Source organism: Miniopterus schreibersii (assembly GCF_964146895.1).
Source record: "Miniopterus schreibersii genome assembly, chromosome: 1".
Classification (NCBI taxonomy): Eukaryota; Metazoa; Chordata; class Mammalia; order Chiroptera; family Miniopteridae; genus Miniopterus; species Miniopterus schreibersii.
Window position 1 is genome coordinate 103,115,818 of NC_138101.1, and position 25,130 is coordinate 103,140,947.

Below are 25,130 nucleotides of genomic sequence, written 5' to 3' on the forward strand. Positions count from 1 at the left end.
TCTATTATTATATGCCAAATAATCTTTTCAGTGCTATCAACATTTCAAAAATGTGTAGGACACATTCTCATCTCTGAAGAAGTTTACATCTTATTTATATGTTTCACAGTAAAATAATTCTGGTTACTAAAACAAAGGCCAAATAAACTAGCCAATCTCATGCAAGGCATCCTTTGCCTCCCACCTGAATGATAACCGATGCCTGTCTAAGATGGAGAAAATGCTGCCTGCACAGCAAGACTCTAAACCATCGTTGCAACAATATGATTCTGCGGAGCACCTCTTGGTGAAGCAGGTCTTGTAGGTGCTGTCGTTCCTGTTCCTTTAGGAACACCTACCAGAAAGAGAAAGATGAGAAATACAGCTTAAGAAAAAATGAGAAATTTATTTCATGATCAGCATTTTTAGAGAAGAACAAATACTGTGGCAAATGTGTAAAGGCAGTACTGATAAATATTTCTACCAATTTATCCAAAGCAGTCATTCTCAAAATGGAGAGAAGACATTAGAATATAGAAGGGGAAATGGAAGGTGCACATGGGCACAAAAATCCCAGTGCCAGATATTATGATACATTATTCCCGTGGGAAATTCACCACCATAATGAGCCAATGTACTGCTGGTGGTATGTCATATTTCTATTGATTTTTTTTTTTTTTTAAGAGAGAGGAAGAGAAGGAGAAAGAGAGAAAGAGCAATATCAGAGAGAAACACAGACTGGCTGTCTCCCATACATGCCCTGGCTGGAGATCAAACCTGCATCCTAGGTATGTGCCCTGACCAAGAACTGAACCTGCCACCTTTCGGTGCATAGGATGATGTTTCAACCAACTAAGCCACACAGGCCAGGGTATCATATTTTTCAAGGATGCTAGAGTAGAGGAAACAAGTTGAGAACCACAAATCTTCAAGTTTGATCATAACATAAATAAACCAACAATAAGTCTTTTAGAAACCCAGTATGTGCCAAAGACTTCTTGTTGCCCAAAGCTATTAAGTTTATTTATTTACTCCTTCATTCCATTAAAAAAATCTGTAGCAATTTAGGGGGATACAAAGATAACTTAGATATGGTCCCTTAGGAAATAGGATTGCATTCACCTTAAACATCAGGTAGATATTAAAAATAGTATATATTTAAGGTATATAATATGATGTTTTGATGTACGTATACATTGTGAAATGACTATCACAATCAAACTAATTAACATACTCATCACCTCCCATTTTTGTCAAAAATAAAAAATATTTTTAAAAAGAGCACATAGACCTGGCTGGCTGGTTCAATCGGTTGGAGCATCCTGTATACCAAAAGGTTGCGGGTTCGATTCCCAGTCAGGGCACATACCTAGGTTTTAGGTTCGATCACAAGTCGGGACATATCCAGGAGGCAATCAATTGATGTTTCTCTCTCACTAATGTTTCTCTCTCTTTCTCTTCTTCCTCTCTCTCTAAAATCAATAAAAACATATCCTCGGGTAAGGATGAAAAAATAAAATAATTTGCCTTTAAAAATAGCACATAGTTATTAGATACTCAAAGAGGAAAAAAGTAAACTAATAAGGGTAAGAGACAGAGGATGCCACCTGAGCAAAACAAGTAGTTGTAAATAATGAAAAGGCACATACAAGGGACAAAGAAATACTTGATCTTTATAATAAAGATATTAAATAGTGTAAAGTCACAATATGGAGGTTCTTGAAAAAGATGTTTGAATTTAATGAGGTTATTAGGGGATTATTACTGATCAGGAAGTCAACATAAAGAAATATATTGCCCAGTGGTTGAGCATCAACCGGGAGATGGCAGTTCGATTCCCGGTCAGGGCACATGCCTGGGTTTCAGGCTCAATCCCCAGTGGGGGTTGTGCAGGAGGCAGCCGATCAATGATTCTCTCATTATTGATGTTCCTATCTCTCTCTCTCTCCCTCTCCCTTCCTCACTCTGAAATCAATAAAGATATATTTTTAAAAAAAAAAAAAGAAAGAAATTAAGGTGATTTTGATAAAATAGGTAGAGTAAGTTAAAAAAAATAACAAATAGACTGAAACTAGATGAGAGATCTGTTTACTGTAAGAGAACTATTAAGTGAGAGGTAATAGAACTACTATGGAACCAGTGGCGCTGGAGAAAAAGGGAGAGATGTGAGAATCATTTGTAAGGAAAAAAAGAAACAGAACTTTGTAAAATGATTAAAGTGAAGGGTAAGCCAAATATTATTATGGTTTCCAGCCTAACAAACTAGAAGAAGGGTGACAGGAAAAAGTAGTTGACAAATTAAGGACAATAGGGAAATCAGGATAAGGTGACGTTGGGCAAGCAGAGTTTGAGATTATAGCAGAGCACTAGGGGGAGATGATTTTTAGGCAGTTAAAAGTACAGATAGAACTAGAGAATTGGCCAGAAGCTCTTTAATACTGACTATTTTATTAAGTAAAAAAATCTCGGCCTACCCAATTTCCTTATGACATCTGGTAAACTACATTTTCTATAAAACATTATCATGGCAAGGATTGTCATTATTATTTAAACACAAAAATACACTCAGTCTTGACAAGGGTTATATAAATATTTACCATGGATTTTCCAACTTGATAATTATTTGGATTAATATTTATTTTCCTGAAGAAATCCTGAATGTAAAATTTTGATGGAATAATATTTCGAGGAAGAAGTACATGGAAGTGGCTCACAAAATCCTGAAAAATTAAAAGAAAATGTTATAAAGTTATAAAAGAAAGATATGTAAACAAGATCCTAAATTTTAGCAAATTATTCTTTTATTGATCCATTTTTCATTCTTTTAAAGAAGGTGAAATCAAGAAAGCTTTTTTAAATAGGGTGAAACCAAGAAAGTACTTGTTAACTTAAAGTATTACAAAAGGTAGACTTATAAAATGGGGGGAGGTGTAGTGAGTTCTATATAGTAGCAAAGACTCACTCAGCTGTTGAACAGCTTCAATATAATTTCTATACCCATAGCAGCAGTAGCTGATGAGAATAACTATGAGTCTTGCTGGCAGCTTCCTATAAAAGAAAATCCTACTGAGAAAACTTTAGCAAAAACCAAATGGAATGTTTTCTTTTGGACTAGACAGTTCTGATTGAACTATTTCAGTGTGAAGCACTGTAATCAGTGTGAAGAATTGCTATGTTACCAGTAAATTTAGCATTTACTCGTAACAGTGTGAAGAATTGCTATGAGTAAATTTAGTGTACAGCAATCAGTGTGAAGAACTGTTATGTTATGAGTAAGTTTAGTATTAGGAAACATTCAGATCAAATGAGGATAGCTAAGTACTAGATTCTATTACAACACAAGCTTAATAAGATTGGTGCCATTCGACAGAAGTATTCTCTACCTCTTCAATTCTGTATACAAAAGATGGAATGGAAAGGAAGAATTAAGAGAAATAAACAAACCTCAAATAAAAAATAAGCAAGACAGGAATAATTTATTTGATGTGCATATATATTTAAAGATCACTGTAAATTTATAACCTGGAAAGAGTATTTGCAGCTGTATCCTGATTGGCGAATTCGAACTGTCTCCAGCATCCCAGTATACCGAAGCTGCCTAAGTACCAAGGAATCACTGAACCTTAATGGCAGCTAAAAAAAAAAGCAATAGAAAAAAACATTAACCTAGAAGAATAGATCTCCAAATTAATGTTTGTCTTATAAGAATGATTAACTTTTGAATATCTAGGAACTGACTAAAGCTTGTCTGGTTAAAACATACCAGAAATGACAAGACAATCTTACTTCCCAGGATGGTAGCTTCAGAAAAGTTCTGACTGCCTGACCCTAGGGAAAATGAGAAACCAGGTTTCCAGGCTTTTCTAGTTGTAGAGGCAGAGGACTTTCAAAGCTCAAAAGGATGTAGCTGCCCACAGAGGAGGCCACATAGTAGTCATAAAATACGTAACAAGACTAGCCTACTTACATATGGTCAAGAGTGTCTGTATTTTTGTTTTTAATTACAATTTTATCTATAATCTCACTCAGAAACTACCTGCCCCACTTTACCAGTTGCCCTGGTTAACTGAGAGCTGACAGATTCTTCTTCTAATAACTAGTACAAGGTTAAGAGTAGTTTATTTCCCTAAACACTTTTTGCTGATGATACTGGTATGACATATTGAAAAAAAAAAATTCCTTTAGTCCCTGACAATTGATTTCATTGTATATGCATTGAGGGGGAAGAAGCTAATGGCAGGCAGTCACTCCTCAGTAGTCATAGTACTATGTCACTCCTAGGTATCTCAATAGGCATGTTTTCAGACATTCAAAACAAGATGCATTTGGAGCTTCTGATATTTCTCCCTATCACTCTAAATACTATTTTCAATGATTCCCTAAGGCAATCCCAAACATTTTCGTGCAGACAGATGGGGCATACCAGCTGTAAAGGAAAAAAAGTCAATGGGTAACTTATGTTAAATAATAGTAATAATAGCTGACATTTATTTAGTACTTGTTCTATACCCTGAAATACTTCCTTAGTTGAACTCTTTGTATAGCAAGGTCTCAAATAATAATAGAGACTCAAACTTCTAGTTTAAAATATAAATAAAATGGTTTCCTTTTTAATCATTGTAAAAGAATTGCTACATTTACTAACCATTTTAGTATGGGCTAGGGACATTCTAAGTATATTACAGGTATTAACTCACATGTACTCACAAAACACTATGAGGCCCTATAAAAATAATATATTCTTACATGGATGAAAATATTTAAGCCACAGAAAGGTTAACTTGTCTAAGGTCACAAAGCTTGTAAAAAGCCAAGCTGGAGACTGCTTCTTAAGACTTATGAAAACTGAACATAATTCCTACACATTCTAGCTGTTTAGGCTGGGAACTTTTTTTTCCTATGATGAACATAAAGAAAGATGACAAATGTTTACACTTTTTAGATATATTTTGCAAAGCCCTAATTAGAGGAGCTATTATAAGAAAAACAGGAAGGAATCAAGAATGTCCATTGTATCTTCCCTATTTTACAAAGATAAGAATCTCTAAACATGAAATACACCAAATTCTTTAAGAGTGATAGTGTATATCCAAACAAGAGGTATTAATCTCAGGGCAATAAAAGTTGCATGAAACTTTTTCTTATTATGGAATTTCAAGAGGTATTTGCTTCTCAAATTCTTGTAGATACTAAATCAAGACTATATAAATACCTTGCAGACAGGTAGGTGTAAAAACAAAAAAAGTATCCAAAGAAAATATAGAACACTGTTTTCCTTAAAAAGATTACAGATAGCTCTTCCTCTCTACTTACTCTCCTTAGAAAGAATTTAAAGCTTGGTTTGAAGTAGGCTGAGCAAGAAGCTCTCATTTACAGGACATTTTTACCTTTTCTGCATTAGAGCGAATGCATTTTACAAAATATGGTTCTGCTTGACCAAGTGTCTCCATCAGCTTGTTTAATGAGGCCTGCAATACAAAGCAATATAATGAGCATTTTCTTCCATTCCAAACTGGCAATGATTTGCAAATATAAACAATAATGTCAAAATATGCAAAAATGAGTGGTATACATAGAAATAGGTTTATTTCTGAAAAGCCAAATGACCACTACAGCATGGCTTTTTAGTCAAATGAACCATATCCCATTCAGGTATCTTGCCAATCATTTTGACCTTTCAATGTCAATTTGAAGGCAACAGATTCCTCTTAGTTAAAAATAAATTAGGAAATAACCTGAAACTGAGCGCTGATGCTGGGAGGTTTCTTCTTTTTGTGCAAATGAAGAAGGGACTTGGTAATACGGTCCTGCAGAGTCAGTCTTGTCAGGTGCTTTAAAGAATTTACCTCTAGCAAGTGCTAAAAAGAAGAAGAGAAAATAAAATTCTTCACATAAATTAATCTAAGAATAGGGAACAGAAAATTCTAAGCCAGTTTTCATTATTTCCTATGTATAATGACTGTGGTGAATATGGGAGATTGATATTCCATATCCATTCTCCCCTCCTCCTGCTTTCCTGCAGAAGCTTTCCAGCTAAAAAGAAAACTACTTTTCTCAAACTCTATTGCATTTCAGGTTCTGGAAGTGATTTAAGTTCATCAATTAAATTCCCACACAAGAAACTGGGAAGGTATAATGATGCAGAGGCTTTGGTTAGTAGCTTCTGTTTCGGCTGGCAAGCATGTACATAAAAGCGCTTCGGTTTTCTGTCCAGGTACTACTTTTTTGAGTGCTGAGAGACAGAGTGCAGGGCACTTGTGTTGTCACTGCAATTCTAGCAAAGGCACTTAAGCTCTGGAGCCACAAGTTTTAGCAGCTTCTTCCTGAATCCTGCATCAACCTGGGAGCAGCAGCTACAACTTTCTGATTACAGCTCACATCAGTTCTACATTGTTATTTTAATACTCTACACCTACGACTTCTAATGATTTTGCAAGCTGTAAGCGCCTTTCTGAATTAAGTCCCTTTCTACATAAAAATATCTACAATAATTACTGTTAACTGTAACTGAATCCTTACTCACAGAGACAAATTAAATTAATTCTCAAGGATATATCAGATATGCCATGAACACAGAAAAAAGAAAAATACAGTCCCTATCAACAGTCATCCTGGTGTGCTAATTGTTAATAAGATCGAAGTTTTATATAAAGCAACAAAAGAATATAAAATAAAATACTAATAAAGTATGTGGGAGCTTTTTTAGCGAATCAAAAAATTTTAAACCATACTACAGGGTGTCCCAAAAAAATGTATACACACTTTGAATAATTATTAATTTCAATGGGTTAAATCTGAAGAGAAAGAAACATCAATTGAGCTGTCAGCTGTTAAAGTGTGCATACACTTTTTTGGGACACCCTGTATATGGCAGTGACTTTATCAATGAAAAGAATATATCTATATAAATGTATAAGCTAAAATGTTACTAAAAAGGTAGTAAAAGTTTTATTGTATGAGAAGCACAAGATTGAGTTAAAAAGGTACAAATTTAAATCTAAAAAATATTAATTTTGCCCCAGCCAGAGTGGCTCAGTTGGTTGGGCATTGTCCCATGCACCAAAAGTTCGCTGGTTCGATTCCCAGTCAGGGCACATGCAGGCTTGATCCCCGGTAAGGAGTGTGCAGGAGGCAGCCGATCAATGTTCTGCTCTCACATCGATGTTTCTTTTTCTCTCTCCCCTTTCCTTTCCTCTCTCTCTAATAAAAATCAATGAAAATATGAAAAAAAAATTTTAAATATTAATTTTGACAACATAAACATTAAAAAATAAAAACTTTCAAGCAACAGATACAATACATATTTAAACAAGTGCAACTAAGAAAAAATGTTTCCAACTATGATAATGACTCATTACCTGTATATAAGAACTGTAAGAAATCCTTTTAAAATACATCCCATAATACATGAGATCTAAATATGCAATTCACAAATAAAGTATAAATAACAACATAATGACAATCATTCAATTTCACTTGTAAGCAAAGAAACATTTTCTTTTTAAAGAGATTTTCTGTACATCAGATTGGCAAGCAATAAAGACTGACAAAACCCAACATTCATGAGGATGTGGGGAAATAGTCATATATATGCACTGTTCATAAGAATGCAAATCAGTATAATCTTCCCGATAAGCAATGTCATTTTTAGGTATTTATTTAAGGATAATGTCAGACAAGATCAGAATGCTATTTTTGACAATGTACTTCAAAAAATAATAAAAAATTATGAGCAGAGATATGTATTTATATGAATTCTTTTTGTAAAGTATGCTTCATCCACACAACTGAGTACTACATTACTTCATAAAACCACCATAACCACAGAGAAAGTGGGGGGAGGGGAGGTAGAAGAGGGTAAAAGGGGGACAAATGGTGATGGAAGACTTCACTTGGGGTGGTAAACACAATACAATACACAGATGATGTATTACAGAATTGTATACCTGAAACCACTGGTTAATTTAACCAATGTCACCCCAATAAATTCAATTTTAAAAAGCCCCGTATTTCCTGACATAGAGAAATATTTGCAAATACTGTTGACAAAAAATGCCATGTAAAACAGTAACATATATGTATGATGGTATGTGTATGTTGAATTTTGGAGGGCTTTTACTTTATTTCTATTAGCATTTTTTAAATTCTCACAAGAAAATTCACTGCATACTAAGAAAAAAATATTTTTACATACTGGTAAAAACTAATTAGAATAATTTTATAGTTTATCCATAAGAACAAATTAGCACTAAAGCTTAAAATGATTTTTACCCCAAACATTTAAGATACTTCTGAGAAAAAGACCTTGGAAATTTTATAACCATATCTAAAGTGATACTAAAATTAATTAATAAATATTTGTCACTATGTGAAAGCATCATATGGACAGTGGAAAATACAAGTAACTATTTTTTTATAGTCCTTGTCTTCAAGGAGATTAACTGGAAAAGTATTTTTAAAAAAAAACAAAACCACATGTATTATTACAAAAAGGTCTTTCTAATTTTTTCATTTGCTTGGAATACTCCACAGCCAAATCTTTACATGGCTTGATTTTTCTTGGCATTCAACTTCTAGCTTAAATGCCCCAAACTTTTTCATGAAGTTCTTACTTAACTACCCAAAAAGTTGGCCACCGGTAAGTCAACATGTAATTTCTTTTCTTCTTTGCACATAACATCACCTAATCATCTTTTCATTTCTTTATTTGGTTTTTGGTTTTTTTTCCACTAGAAGATAAAGGAAAGCAAAGACTCTGACTAGACTGTTCATCCCTGTACCCCTAATGCCTAAAACAGTGTTCTGGTACAGAATAGGTAATCAATAAATATTAGTTTTGATGAATGAATGGATGGTTAGCAACTAATGATTTTTGAGCAATGTTTCCTTACCAACTGAAGACCAGACTTCTGCCCATTAAAATCACCATGATCAGATCAAACAACAAATACTCAGGGTGATTACTACAAATCAGGCTCTGTTCTAAGTACTAGGAATACAGTACATTCAAATACAGGTAAACAGGCTACAAGGACATTATAAAATAAATGGTAACTTGAGGGTTAAGATTTATGAAAAAGATAAATAGGGCAAGTGAAAAATGGAGAGACAGGGAAAAATGGAACAAGGTGGAAGACAGGAGACTAAGGGGACAAGAGAGAGATGAATCCAGTTAAGTGACAGCTGCAATGTGACAGAAAGATGATGTGACAGAAACCCAGCATGATGTAACAGAAACCAAGAACTGGAATGTGGAACAGATATCTAGAAGAAGAGAAATATAGAGTTAATTTATTTCTTAGGTCTTCTGTTCATTATCTACTTTATTCCTTTCTTAATTCCATCTTCATTGTTTCACTTATTCAGCTTAATTAATCAGTTCATTTAAAAAAACTATTTACTGCTTGCTGTGCAAGGAGCTATAGAAACAAACATTAAAAAAATACTGCTTAAGCACTGTTTACAATACCCAAGATATGGAAGCAACCCAAGTGCCCATCAGTACACAAATGGATAAAGAGTTGGTACATATATACAATGGAATATTACTCAGCCATAAAAAATAATAAAATCTTATAATCTGTGACAACTTCGATAGACAGAGAAAGACAAATACACTATGATTTCACTTATATGTAGAATCTAAAAAACAAAACAAAACAAAATAAATGAACAAACAAAACAGAAACAAACTCTAGACACAGAGAACATTTTGATGGTTGCCAAAGGGTAGGTAGGGGAATAGATGAAAAAGAGTAAGGGATTAAGATATACAAATTGCCGGTTATAGAAACAGTCACAGGGATGTAAAGTACAGCATTGGGAAATATAGTCAATAATATTATAATAACTATGTATGGTGTCAGATGGGTCCTAGACTTATCAGGGTAATCATTTCATAAGGTATATAAATGTCTAATCACTGTGTTGTATAGCTGAAACTAATATAATATTGCATGTCAACTGTAATTAAAAAATTTTTTTAATTAAAAAAGATACTGCTCATGTTAAAGAGGACTAAAATTAACTTCTTATCCTGAACCTGACTGACTAAAAATTTAGTAGGAAAGTGACACACTAAAATCACTTTGGAATTCAACTAAGAGAGATGAGCAGGGTGTCAAAGTGGGGCAACTATCAGAAAAAATTGGAAATTAAAAGGTCATGTTAGAAAAGTAGATTTAATAGAAGTGACAGCTTCAAAGTAGGAGCAGGAATACATTTTAAGAGAGAAAAGGGAAAGTACCATCTGTAATAATCATTGAGGACAAGAACTATAGTGAATCTGATGAGGAGGAAGAAAGTAACCACCACCTTCTGGGGGCTACAATAACCCACTGAGTAGATCTGAATATTCTCTACAAGCACCCCCTTCCCCTTGGAGGACCTGATCTGCTATAGCTTCCAGGTGGCCAAGGGCATGGAGTTCCTCTCTTCTAGAAAATGCATTCACCAGGACTTGGCTGTTCAGAACATCCTTCTAGCTGATTACAACATTGTGAAGATCTGTGATTTTGATTTGGCCAGACACATCTACAAAGACCCTGACTATGTCTGGAATAGAGATGCAAGACTCCCACTTAAGTGAATAGCACCTGAAGCCATTTTTGACAAGAGTTATACTACTCAGAGTGATGTGTGGTCGTTTGGCATCTTGCTGTGGGAAATACTCTTTCTGGACTGGAGTCATAACCACTGACTGAACTTGTATCCACCAGCTGAACAACACCTTAGCCAAGACCCCAGGTCTGGTCCCATCAACAGAGGTAAGAGGCATGCAAAGCTGCACAAGATGCTTGAAAATAAAAATAATTCAGCTTCTTCTGCTGAGCATCCACAGGGCCTTGAGAAACAAGGAGGAACCATAGCTAAGGATATAGAAGCCTGTCCCATGGTTTCTGCCCCTGCCCAGTTGGCCAAGGAGCCATGTGCAAGTAAACCATAAAGGAGGTCAGTGAAGTAAGAAGCTTGTCCAATTGGAAGAAGGTCTGAAAACAAAGCTATTGTTGAGCTTTAATTTGAAAGCATTCATTCATTTAATCATGTCCTAATAATAACCTACCTCACAAGGTGTTGTGAAAATTAAAGAAGATGAAAAAGGAGACCCCCCCCCCCAAAAAAAGAAAGTACTATCAAAAGGGCACTAAGCAGAAATAAATTCTAAGAGAGAAAAGGGAAAGTACTATCAAGAGAGAACTATATTAACAGAGAGTTAAGGGCTGTTGAAGGTTATATTTGTTAAATATGGCTTACGTTTAACTGTTCAGGATTGTAGTAAAAATAAAGCATTCTAAATCCTGACTATCTCAATAAAACGAAGTGCCAGAGGTGCCCTGAACACAGGTGACTGAATCTTATTTCCACTAGCTATAAAAGTTGTAGAGGTGCATGCAAAAATGCTTCATATAGCAAAATATGAAAGAGGCTACAGATTTCACCAAAGAGCAAAAGAAAAAAAAGTTCAAGTTATCTATATTCCTGTGGTCAGAAATATCTCGTTCAAAAAATGACCACAATGACGATATAAGATCTGCCACTTTAATTTATAGTAATATATATTTGTATTGCCTTATCTGAAATGGACTGAAAGAAACAAGCAAACCATTTAGTAATTAGAAAAAATGAGGCATATTTAAATAAATGTATGAAAGAGGAAGAATAAGATTCCTAAACAAACCACATATCATGCACATATGTATGTATACAAATAAGCCACAAATCCAGTTCTAAAGGTTCTGATGGCAAATATGAAGAAATAAATTTATTATTTATTGACTGCTACTCATGCATGTACCAAACACGTATCTCTAATTCTAACATATATTATCCCATGCATGACAGATGAGACAAAGGTTAAGACAAGTTAGAGTACTCCAAAAACCAGAGAGCAAGAAATAGATCCATAATTTGAATGTAACCTAAATTTGATCTTAGCCTGACTCAAGGTCAGTTTGACTCCAAAGTCCGTACTCTCATAGGCTATGTTGCCTCTCTGATATTAAATATATGCATCTGAATCAATAAAACACTAAAATAACAAAAAATTAGCTACATTTTAGTTAGAGAGAGAGAGAAATAGATGGGATTCCTATGATTGAATGGTATTATTTACTTCAGATGTATCCAATATATTGATGGTGGCCATCATATGAAGTTTAAGAAGTTATCCATTTGAGGTGAGTGAAAAAGAACAGTGCAAATAGGTAGGCCCAGAGGTGACATTCAAACTACTAAAAGACTAAAGAGAATGAAGGAGAAAGACAAATGGATAAAGATGTTTCAGAACAAATATGGTGTCCTCTTTTTTTCTCTACATAAAATCTTTTCATAATTAGAACATCATGACAAACCAGTTACATAAATTTTCTTTGTGGTTTGTAGTTCAAAACAATATTTACCACTACCAGAAACAACATCAGCAGTGCATTAAATTTTCTTTGGAAACCGAAGATAACTTAGGTAGAAGAAATAATAAAAACAAATTCCTTTTCTTTTTTCTTAAACTAGGGAATCATAAGAATAAACAGCTCTTTTCCTGTTCTTTTTTGTTTTCAACTTTGAGATTTTTTTAAAATATGTTTTTATTGATTTCAGAGAGAGGGAGAGAGAGGGAGAGATAGAAACATCAATGATGAGAGAATCATTCATTGATCAGCTGCCTCCTGCACGCCTCCCACTGGGGTTGAGCCTGCAACCCAGGCATGTACCCTGAACAGGAATTAAACCAAGGCTGGTTCATAGGTCTACGCTTAACCACTGAACCATGCCATTTGGAATTCCAATTCTTTTAAAATTTTGAAATTGTGTTCATTAACAAGGTTACAATACAAGGGGTAGGATTCCTTCTTTGGGAAGATACAAGAGAATGAAACAGTAAGATTTTTCTTTATTTTTCTTTTTATTTTAAATTTTATTTTTGTTTAAAATATTACAGATATCCCTTTTTCTCTCCAATGACCCGTTCCACCCCTTCCCATCCCTCTCCCCAGTCCCCCTCCCCACCATTGTCTGTGTCCTTGGGTTGTGCATATATGTATATAAATTCTTTGGTTATTCTCTCCCCTTCCACCGACCCGCCCTCCTCCATCCCTCTGACATTCGCCAGTCTCATCTATGAAGATTTTTCTTTCTTTAGTAAATTCATTAATTTTTCGAATGCCATCTCTACCTTAACAATGGAGATCAGAGTAGGCAAATTATAGTCCAAAAGCCAAATCCTGCCCACTATTTTTTATATGGTTTATATGACTGAAAAAAATTGAAAAATATTCAGTGACATGTGAAAATTACATGAAATTCAAACTTAGTATCCATAAATAAAGTTTTATTGGAATACAGTCACACTCATTCAATTATGTATTGTTTATAGTTGCATTTGTGCTACAATAGCAGAGCTAAATAGTTACAACAGAGACGACAGGTCTGTAAACCTGTATGGACCTTTACAGAAAAACTTAACTAGTGCTAATGATGATAAGAATTAGGTAAGGACTAATTAGAAATTATTTAAAAATCAGGTAAAATTCAGAATTTGATCTTAACTTGGCTCAAGGAAAAATAAAAAGATCTCATGTAAAGAGGCAATTACTTAACAAAAATTTACATTTTACTCAGAAGCTTTTCAAATACTAGAAAAAAAGATGTATCACAAATAAATATCTACCTGAATCATTAAGCTTGGCCATTTTATAACATCCAATCTTATTTCTAAAATGGATTTTACTGAATGCATACAGTTCCTATTTTGTGTATAAATAAGGTAGCTCTTATCTTTGATTTCTAAAGATTGTTTGCATGAGTACTAAAAATATAATTATGAAATAGGACACCAATGGAAAAAGTGGAAAAAAGATTTTTCATAATACCCACCTTTGGAAGGCCAGGCTTGAATTTGAAGTTTCTGTTTCTCCTAAAGAGACAAATCACACACAGAAAAAAACTATTGTAGAGATGGATCATTTCAAGGTCGCTACTGAAACAACAGGTTATATACCCATTTCCAAGATGTAAATCATCTATATGAAAATGCTGTCTGATACAACTAAGCAGGCAACTTTAGGAAGGAAGGTAAGCAAGGAAAAGAGAACAAGAAAAGAGATACCTGCTCTGTAATATAGGTATAAACAGATTTATGCCTGATGATCAACAATATAATGTTGTACATTCAAAGCTAAAGTTTCATTTTCTTTTGGAGGTTAATAGGGCTCTAATTTCTTATGACTACAGAAGTTTTGTTTCTGTCACTTCAAGACTTTAAATAGATGCTTATATTTTAATGAATTGTTAAAATGTACTTTTTACTAAAACTTACAATTTTTTACTTTTGGAAATTAAAAATTCTCTTCTATTTTTTTTTTTATTCATAACTCAAAATCATACTTACATCGAGACCTTTTGTTATTATTATGGCTACAGAAAGAAAGATAAAAGCTAATACTTATGAACATGAGTTGGGGAGTCAGAAAGACATGGGCTTGAATCTAAGCTCTCTCACCTACTAAGGTATGATTTTAACCTCTCCAAACCTTCGTTTCATTACATGATAATGTAAAATAAGGAAGATAATACCACCAACCTCTTAGAGTTGTTGTGAGAATTAAATGAGTTAATTCATAATTCTGGATTATAGCAACACTTACATAAATTGAGCCTATGACACTGTTACACAATAACTTAGGGGTTAAGGAATCCAAATCAGTCATACTTCTAGCTAGTGGTCCAAAACTATGCTTTAGAATTATCTGGATTATGTTCATAAAGGTGGTTAGTTAACTTTTTACTGGTCCACCATGCATAGTTGTATCTATATCCTTAAACCAATTCTAGAACCAGATAATGAGGAATGGCAGGTTTGGATAAGTGTTATGTATCACTATATGTGGTCCCATTCATCATTTCATAGGGAATTTTCTGGCCCAATTTGTTAGGACTGCCAGAATTGAAGGACAATTGCTGTTAAAGACCAGGAATCCTGAAAAGAGCTAACAGTGTTGTCTCTCTCTGGATTAAGGTCCATTAAAGAGCAATAATGAATCATCTCTATAATAGGTATATTCAACCATGATTCTCCTAGTCAGACTAAAACAAACAAAAACCCATCAGCTTAATAATGCATAAGATTCAGAACTCTAAATGCTGACTCTTGTTTCACTCAAAATTCTACTCATGAAATAGTATCTCCATCACCCCTTCTTTTTTCACTCAGGATTTTAAACCTGTCATTAAAAGCAATCCACATTACTGATTAATACTAACGTGAGAATTCCATGGGCTCTTTCCAAGAGTTTGCTGCTAGCTGAATTAGCGAATATCCCATCTCTGTCAAGCAAGGAGGTGTTACTTGACAGTCTGCTCTGGCGAATCCCAGTTCTACCATTCCAGGCAATATCAAATGTATCACTGTAAAAATTAAATATAGTACAATTTACTTTAGTTAACTGGGACATCTCTAACACTCTAAACTGCTTTCAAAAGTAAAATGAACCTTTAAACACTAAAGTTAAAATTTAGAAAAAATGCTAAACCAACAGCAAGTGTTTTTTTTATCAAAGAGATTATCAATCAATTTAAATTAACCTTTTATTCATTCAAAACAAAAAAATTTTCTATGGATTCTGACACATTTACATGCAAGTGTGCATGTAGATGAGCACATCATACAGTTAATGTCTTTAAATATACTGTTAACCATTTAACAATCAATAAATAATATAACGTATTATAATATAATGTAAAGGCTTTTGTCTTCGTTAGATTTTAGAATTTCCAAATGCTACTGAAGGAATTTCCAATTATAATAGGCCAACCCATCCTGTTGAATATTTAATTTCTTCATGGGAGGTCTCACTATTACACACATGTCCACTAGGGCTGAGCACTATTCTAGGCACTGAAGGTACAGGAATGAATAAAACAGATAAAATTATTAGGGATTACAGTAAAAAGAGTTAATAGGGGGCTTTCCAGGTAAAGACAGCAAATTGCATTTATATTTTAATTCCTCCAGAAACCCACAGAAACATTAACAACTTTTAAAGGAATAAACACTTAAGAGAATATACTAATATATAACAGAAACACATTTCTGAAATATGGAAAGCAGATATAGAGAGTAAATAGCTTTTTCAGTAGTAAACCTTAAACCGGCTGTGGGGAAAGTTAAGAAGCATCCCTATTTACTCTGCAGGACTCCTCAGAGGCTCCAGAACTGGAGCTACCAAGTATCTCAGGAAGTGGTGGAAACTGTAGGTTAAAAATAAGGAGCACTAGTTGAAAGTCAGTTTAAGAAGCACTTAAAAATCCATGCAACCTGATGACCACCCCTCCTTTACATAATCAAGAGGATGAAAGAGAAAATCATGGACTGGGCAGCACCATGCACATTGAGGATGGGTATGCTATACACAAGCTAATGGAAATATTGAAAATAGAGGTCTCAGTTCTCTTATCCAGCTGGATCCAGAATGCTGGCAGCTGGGCTTCAGTTGCCCCTTCAACAACACAGATTTGAACTGCACCAGTCCACTATACACACATTTTTTTCAATAAATACTATAAATGTATTTTTTCTTTCTTATGATTTTCTTAATAACAGTTGCTTTTCTCTAGCTTACTTTATTGTAAGAATATAACCTGTGTTAATAAACTGTTTATGTTAGCAGTAAGGCTTCTGATCAACAGTAGTTACATGCCCGGCCAGTTTGGTTCAGTGGTTGAGTGTCAACCCATGAACCAAGAGGTCACTGGTTCAATTCCCTGTTAGGGCACATGTCCTGGTTTTGGGCTTGATCCCCAGTAGGGGTCGTGCAGGAGGCAGCTGAACAATGACTCTCTCTCATCATTGATGTTTCTATCTCTCTTTCCCTCTCCCTTCCTCTCTTTGAAATAAATAAAAACATACTTTAAAAAATTATATGCAAAACTTTGCACAGGGGGTGTTGGCATCCTTAACCCCTGTATTGTTCAAGGGTCAACTGCATATTCTCCAGGCAGAAAATTAAAATAAACTTTTGTGTGAAATCTGACCAGGCGAAGAGGAAAGAACCAAATATACTGGTATGTTCCAGAGACTGACAACACACCCAACTAATGATTCTAATTAGCTTTTCAGTGTCTCAATCCTAAATATGAACAGCTGACCAAGGTTCACTAGATAGCTAACAGAAGTCCCTAGCATGAGACACAGAGACCAAAACAATCATGACATAAACAACTTGAAGGGGGGAAAAAAACTAGACAGGGAAAAGAAAACTTTTTAAAAGCTATCATAATATCTTTAAAAAAGAAGAGAGAAAAGATTCCATGTATAAAATAAGAACAAGATGCTATAAAAAGCATTGAAAAGATAAAATTAGTAACAAAAAAATCTTGAAAATTAAAAACGTGACACTAATGAAAATGCGGCTGAATATACTTTCACTCATTTAAAAATATTTATTGAGCACCAAATAGTGCCAATTATTTTTCTAGCAATGGGCATATACCAGTTAACATACTAAATGTTCTACCCTCACAAGGCTTAAATTCAGGTGGAAAGAGACAAATAATAAACACATGAAAGAATATATTGTATGCCACATAACAGGCACTAAGGAGAAATTTTAAACAGGAAAGAAGGATTAAAAGAAGTCAGAATGTTAGTCTTTTTAATAGGGCATCAATAAGGTTCCATTTAAACAGAGATGTGAAGGAGATTTTTTTTTAATTTCCTCAAGAAGTTATCTGGGAGAAGAGTATTCCACGCAGAGAAAAGAAAAAACACAAAATTCCAGGGGCAGAAATGTTGTTAATGAGTCTGAGATATACTAAGAAGTCAGCCAGATCATTAATTTTAATCTATAAGCTGAATCAAGTCAGTGTTTTGCTCAAAATCCTCCTGTGTCTTTCTTTCTCATTATCATTAAAAGCCAAAAATTCTTACATTATCTAAAAGGTAAATGTAACATGGCCTCCCTCTTTCTAATTTGATCTCATCACTCTTCCCCCCGCTTACTCTATCTCAACCTTGTTGATAATACTCCCCAAATTGATCTACAGATTCAAGATAACCCCAATCAAAACGCCAGCTGCCTTTTTTGAAGAAATTGACAAGCTGATCCTAAAATGCATATGGAAATGAAAAGAAGACAGAATAGCTAAAATGGTGTTAAAAAAACACATACACCAAAAGCAGGAAGAATTATAGTTCCTGGTGTGTAAGCACATTACAAAGCTACAGTAATCAAAACAACATGGTACTGTCATAAGGAAAGATATACAGATCAATGGAACAGAATTGAGAATCCAGAAATAAACACTATCAGTTATGGTCAATTGAGTTTTGAAAAGGTGTGAACAATTCAATGAGGAGAGAACAGTATTTTCAACAAGTGGTGCTGAGATAACTGGATCTCCACATGCAAAAGAATAAAGTTGGACTTCTATCTTACAACAGATAAAAAAAAGAAAAAAAACTAAAAATGGATCATACATCTAAATTTAAGAGCTAGGACTATAACATTCTTAGAGAAAAACATAATGTTTGTGACATGGGCTTAGGTAATTTCTTAAATATGACCAAAAAAGTATAGCAAAAAAGAAAACTAAATAAATAAGACTTCATTAAAATAAAAAACTTTTGTACTTTAAAACACTACCATAAAAAAGTGAAAGGACAACTAACTCCCAGACTGAGAGAAAATACCTTCAAATCATGTATCTAATAAGGGAACTGTATCTGGAATATATAAATATACTACCCAAAAATACTAAGACAACCTTATTTAAAACTAGAAAAATTACTCAGAAATAAAAAGGAATGAACTACTGATATATGTAACAACCTGGCAGATTTGAGAAAAAAATTAATCTCAAAATCTTATTAAGGGGGTTAGGATATATAACCCCAAAATATGCTACTTTGGCATAAGGATTATTTTGAACTGAAAGGAACTGAGAATCAGCACATAACAGGAAGAGTTAGTTCTCTGCCCTTAAAAGCAAAGCATACATTTCCCTTTGTGAAGGTGTCCCTCTCCCTTACGAGGAAAAGGAGAGCAACTCTTCTCACCAGAGACATAGACACTGACATGAATTTACATAAACAAACCTTATTAAAATAACTTCCATTAGATTCCTCATATATTTCCTAGCCATTTCCCCACTTTTTATCATTTCCTGAAGCCTAAATCACCTTTCCTTTGTAAAAAGAATATAAGCCCCCAAGTATAACTGCTTCTAAGTTCGCTTTTCTGTGGTTACTCATGCACATAAAATATTAATAAAAACTGCATGCTTTTTCTCCTGTAAATCTGTCAATAGTTTAATTCAGAGGCCGCCAGCCACTGAACCTAAGCAGGCAGAGAAAAAGTTTTTGCTCCTTAAGAGTTTTATACTACATGATTCTATTTATATAACGTTCTCAAAATAACAAAACTATAAATATGAAGAATATACTAGCGGTCGATAGTGGACAGGACAGGGACAGGGAAAGAGAAGAGTGACTACAAAGAGCATGAATGCTTTTGTGATAATGAGAGTTCTGTATCTTGACTGTGTCAGTTACACAAATCTATACATGAGATAAAACTGCAAAAAACTACACATACACACACATACAGATTTTTTAAATGATGAACACTGTAGTTTAGTTAATATTAATATACTAATATAAATTTCCTGGGTTCGATAATGTCCCACTATTATATAAGATGTCACTTAAGGGAAACTGAGTGAAGAATACATGAGGCCCAATAAACTATTTTTTTTCTTTTGTACTATTTTTGAAACTTCCTGTTTTGAAAAATGAAATATAACCTTAAAAATTATTTTCCCATTAGTTTTTTTTATCTTTATTGTTGTATTACAGATGTCCCCTTCTTTTCCCCCATTAAGAATCTCCACCCAGCATCCACCCGTCCTCTCCCCCAGACCTTCTCCACACTCTTGTCTATGTCCATGGGTTATGCATATATGCATATAAATTCTTTGATTGATCTCTCCCGACCCCAGACTTCCCTTTGAGATTCGTGTTTCTGGATCTATTTTTGTTCATCAGTTTATTTTGTTCATTATATTCCACGTGAGTGAGATCATGTGATACTTGGCTTTCTCTAAGTATTTTGCTTAGCATAATACTCTTCAGGTCCCTCCATGTTCTCAAAGGGTAAGAGATCCTTCTTTTTTGTAGCTGCATAGTATTCCATGGTGAAAATGTCCCACAGCTTTTTTATCCATTCGCCTACTGATGGGCACTTGGGCTGTTTCCAGATCTTAGCTATTGTAAATTGTACTGCTTTGAACATAAAGGTGCACATATTCTTTCTGATTGTTGTTTTGGGTTTCTTAGGATATATTCCTAGAATTGGGATCACTGGGTCAAATGGCACTCCGTATTTAATTTTTAAAGAAATTTCCATACTGTTTTCCATAGTGGCTGCACCAGAATGCATTCCCACCAGCAGTGTACTAGGGTTCCCTTTTCTCCATATAATTTGTAGAGACATGTTTTGTGTCCTAACATGTGGTCTATCTTTCAGAATGACCCCATGTGCACCTGTATATATATTCTACAGTTTGAGGTGAAATGTTCTGTAACTGTAAATTAAGTCAATCTCATCTAGTTCGTCATTTAGAGTCACTGTTTCCTTGTTGATTTTTTGTCTGGGAGATCTGTCCAGCGAAGTCAATAGGGTGTTAAAGTCCCCTATTATGACTGTATTACTGTCGATCCCTCCCTTAAAATCCTCCAGAAGTTTATTCATATATATGTGTGTGTGTATGTGTTCCTATTTTGGGTACGTATGTTTACCACAGTTATATCCTCTTATTGAACCGATCCCTTTAATATTATGTAGTGACCTTTATTGCCTCTTGTTATGGCCTATATTTTAAAGTCTATTTTGTCAGATATAAGTACTGCTACCCCAGGTTTTTTTCATTTCCATGAAAATTTTTTTTCCATCCCTTAATTCTCATCCTGTGTGAGTCTTTTATTCTCAGGTGGGTCTCTTATAGACAGCACATACAGGGGTCATGTTTTCTTATCCATTCAGCTACCCTATGCCTTTTGATTGGAGTATTTAATCCATTACATTTAAAGTTATTATTGATAGGTACTTATTGTCATTTAAATTCTTTATGCCTGTGTTTCTATATATATATATACTTATTATTATTATTACAGCAATACCTTTAAGATTTCTTGCAATGCTGATTTGGCAGTGGAAAAACTCCTTTACCCTTTTTTTGTCTGGGAAGCTGTTTATTTTACCATCTATTTTGAATGATAGCCTTACTGGACAGAGGAGTCTTGGTTTCAGATCCTTGCTTTTCATTTCCTTGAATACTTCATGGCATTTCCTTCTGGCCTGAAGGGTTTCTGATGAGAAATCAGCCGAGAGCCTTATGGGAGCTCCTTTGTAGGTAAAAAAATTGCTTTTCTCTAGCTGCCTTTAAGATTCTCTCTTTGTCTTAAATTTTTGGCATTTTAATTATAATGAGTTTGGTTGTGGGCCTCTTTGGGTTCTTCTTGCTTAGGACTCTCTGTGCCTCCTGAACTTGTATGACTTTTTCCTTCACCAGGTTAGGGAAGTTTTCTGTCATTATTTCCTCAAACAGGCTCTCTAACTCTTGCTTATTTTCTACATCTTCTGGGACTTCTATGATGTGAATATTGTTACATTCATGTTGTTCCACAGCTCCCTTAATCTGTCCTCCTGTTTTTTACTTATTTCTTCTTTTTGGTTCTCTAATTGATTTTTTTCTACCCTGTCTTCTAATTCGCTAATTCGATCCTCAGCTTCCCCTAATCTGCTGTTTATTCCTTCCAATGTATTTTTTATTTCTTAATTCCTTCATAGTTTCCATATCTTTTCTCATGCTGTTGAGCATCCTTAAAAATCATTATTCTGAACTCTGTATCTGACAGACTGCTTATCTCCATGTCATTTATCTCTTCTGGAGAATTCTTTTGCTCTTTCATTTGGGGCTTTTGTCTCCCCATTTTGGCTGTCTGTTTAGGTTTGTTTCTATGAATTAGGTTGATCTGCAAGGACCCCAGTCTTTTTGGATGGTCTACGGCGCAGGCCAATGTCAGATATTGTTTGTGACTGCACCGTTTGTAGCTTTCAGTGATCCACAGCTTGTGGCTGCCTTTTCTGGGGCTTAGTGCATTTGAAAAGGACCCAGCTATGCACCAAGGTCTGCTTTTCCTAGTCCTGGGTCTAGAAGATCAGGCAAAGACTCAAAGCATCCAGAGATCTGCCTTCTCATGTAGGCTGTTATTCTCAGTCACTTAATGAGCCTCGGGCTGTAGACCACAGGAAGGCATAAGCTCCATAGGGTTGGGTGAGAAGTTTTCCAACAGGGTGAGGCAATTGCCTCCCCCCTAGGGAAAAGCTGCCTGGATGGTAAAGGTCTACATGAGAACGATGTCCTCTCCAGCATGGGGGAATGATTCAGAACAGAAATCCAAGCTCTATCCCCAGAGCCCTCAATCTTGATTCTCCTCACAGAGCACTAGGCCACTCTACCCTCTCTCTGCTGGAGCTGAAGGTGAGTGGTTGCACACAAAATTTTGTGTGTTAGCCCTTTAAGAGGGTGCCTGCATTTCTAGACCTCTCCCTGACAGACAGAAACCCCGCTGCTTTTTATAACCTAATGTTGTGTGGGCACCTTTCTCAGTCCTGGTGCTCTGAGCTGGGGAGACCAGCTTGGGGTTTAGACCCCACAGTTCTCAGTGAGAACCCCCCACAGCTGAGATATCCCTTGGGAATTTCCGCTGCTGCCTGTGGGAGCCTTGCCAGCTCTCTTGTGCCTCCACACTTCCCACCAGTCTCTATGCAGTCTTCACTTTAGGCCCTTGGTTATGAGGGTTCTTTCCAGCTAGTCTTCAGTTGATTATACAGGATGGTTTTTCTATATTTTAATCATAATTCCATTTTGGTCCTGGGAGAGTGTCAGTGTAGCTTCCACTTAATGTGCCACCATCTTGGAATCTCTCTACCCCCATTAGTTCTTTAGTTAAACTATAATAGTCTATAATGCTTTTATAGATAGCCAGGTCAATATCTTTAAATTTTTATAACAGCTCTGTTCCATTCTTCTGGTTAAGCTTTTAATTAAGAGGGACAGAAAATAAGAAAATAAAACATACAAACATTTAACTACAAAAATTTTCATCAGTATAAAAAATTAGTTAACAATCCAGATAACCAATAATTAGAAATAGGTGAAATAAATGGTTACAACCACTGAATGGAAGTCTATGAGGTCATTAAAACTCATGTTGTAGAATAATATTTAATGGCATAAAAAGATGTTTACATGTATTAAATTTAAATAAAATATGGTTGCATTTTCACAGTTTTGTTTAAGACAATTATATTTATACTTGGAAAGAAGAATACACACCAAAAAGAAATAATTTTTAATGGGCTAAGTAGACACTTATTAAGAAAATAAATGAATCATCAAAGAAGATATACAAATTGCCAATAAGCACATGATAAGATGCTGAACATCATTAGGCATTAGGGAAATACAAATCAAAACCAGAATGAGCCATTACTTCACACCCACTAAGACAGCTAAAAGAAAAAAGAAAAGCAAAAACAAATATTGCCAAGGATGTGGAGATATTGGAACTCTTTATCTATTACAAGAGGGAATATAAAATGTTGCAGCCACTTTGGAAAATAGTTTGGCAATTTCTCAAAATGTTAAACAAAACATAGTCACCATATGACCCAGGTATGTGCACAGTCACTATATACCTAGGTATGTGCTCAAAAGAATCAAAACATATGTCTACACAAAAACTTGTACATGAATGTTCTCTGAAATATTATTCATAATAGCCAAAAAGTGGAAACAATCCAAGTGTTGATCACCTGATAAACAAAATATCCATACAATGGAATATTATGTGGCCATAAAAAGGAATGAAGTATTGGAACATGCTGTAACATGAATTATCCTTGAAAACATGCTCAGTTAAACAAGTTTCATACTAAAGGCCACATATTCTAAGACTCCATTTAAATGACATTTCTAGAATAGGCAAATCTATAGAGATAAAAAGTGGATTCATATTTACCTAGAGTTGGAATGGAGGAGAGAAACTGTAAGTAGGAAGTTTCTTTTAGATGTGATTAAAATGCTCTAAATTAGATTTTGGAATGGTTGGTCAACTCTGAAACACACCAAACCCCACTTAATTGTATAAATGGGTGAAATCTTGCGGTATGTAAATTACATCTCAATAAAGTTATTTAAAACAAGGGCTCAGAAATCAGGAATACTATAACTAAAATGCAATACAACAATGTCTTCTAACTTCTGAGGAAAATTAATTCCAACCAAGAGATCTATACACAGCCAAATTACCAATCAAGTGTGAAGGTATGTTTAGTTATACCTTCTCATGGAGCTACCAGAGGATATGCTCCACAACAGGTTACAAAGTGAGGAAGAAATTGAAGAAAAAAAAATAGTTGACACAAAACAGAAGAATAACAAAAGGAATGCCCAATACAAAAGTAAAAAAAGATACCAATAAGACATCTATGCAACAGATCTAGAGAACAATCCCTCTACACTGGTACAGGTCAAAATAACAGGAGGTATTTCTACAAGAGGAGGAAACTGATTCAAGATGCACTGTATATGATCAAAGGAAATTCAGACAACTGGCAAAAAATCTTGGAGTTGAACTGATGATGGGCAAATAGAAAATGTTAGAAAAAAAATTAGGTGAAAAGATGACTTCAGACTAGGAAATAATTTTTTAAATAAGTTAAAAAAAGAACCAGAGGAAAAAAATTAGTACATTTAATTCCATTAAATTTAAGGATTTTCATTCACCAAAGTCACCACAGCCAGTGCGGCACTGTGGTTAGAGCACTGGCCCACACACAGAAGGGTTGCTGGTTTGATCCCTGGTCAAGGGCACATACCTAGGTTGCAGGTTGGATCCCACCCTGGTCTGGGCATGTGCTGGAGGCAATCAATCAATGTGTCTCTCTCACATAGATGTTTTTCTCTCTCTTTCCCCGTCCTTCCCTCCCCTCATCCTTCCCTCTCTCCAAAAAATTCAATGGAAAAAATATATCTTCAGGTGAGGACTAACAACAAAAAAACTATAAATTGGGAGAATATATTTGTAACATGTT

At 34.7% G+C, this 25,130-nt stretch overlaps 1 protein-coding gene across 3 annotated transcripts in view; it reads right to left on the reverse strand.

Moving 5' to 3' along the window:
* The window catches only part of MYO9A (myosin IXA), a 271,712-nt gene that overhangs the window by 84,324 nt on the left and 162,258 nt on the right, over nucleotides 1-25,130 (reverse strand). For all 3 annotated transcript variants that reach the window (XM_081129792.1, XM_081129790.1, XM_081129791.1), the window contains exons 17-23: nucleotides 15,235-15,378; nucleotides 13,849-13,888; nucleotides 5,715-5,837; nucleotides 5,367-5,447; nucleotides 3,502-3,612; nucleotides 2,577-2,699; nucleotides 185-334 (exon numbers count right to left, since the gene is read on the reverse strand). In XM_081129792.1, coding sequence (XP_080985918.1) covers nucleotides 185-334; nucleotides 2,577-2,699; nucleotides 3,502-3,612; nucleotides 5,367-5,447; nucleotides 5,715-5,837; nucleotides 13,849-13,888; nucleotides 15,235-15,378 — 772 coding nt within the window. The remainder of the gene's footprint in view (nucleotides 1-184; nucleotides 335-2,576; nucleotides 2,700-3,501; nucleotides 3,613-5,366; nucleotides 5,448-5,714; nucleotides 5,838-13,848; nucleotides 13,889-15,234; nucleotides 15,379-25,130) is intronic.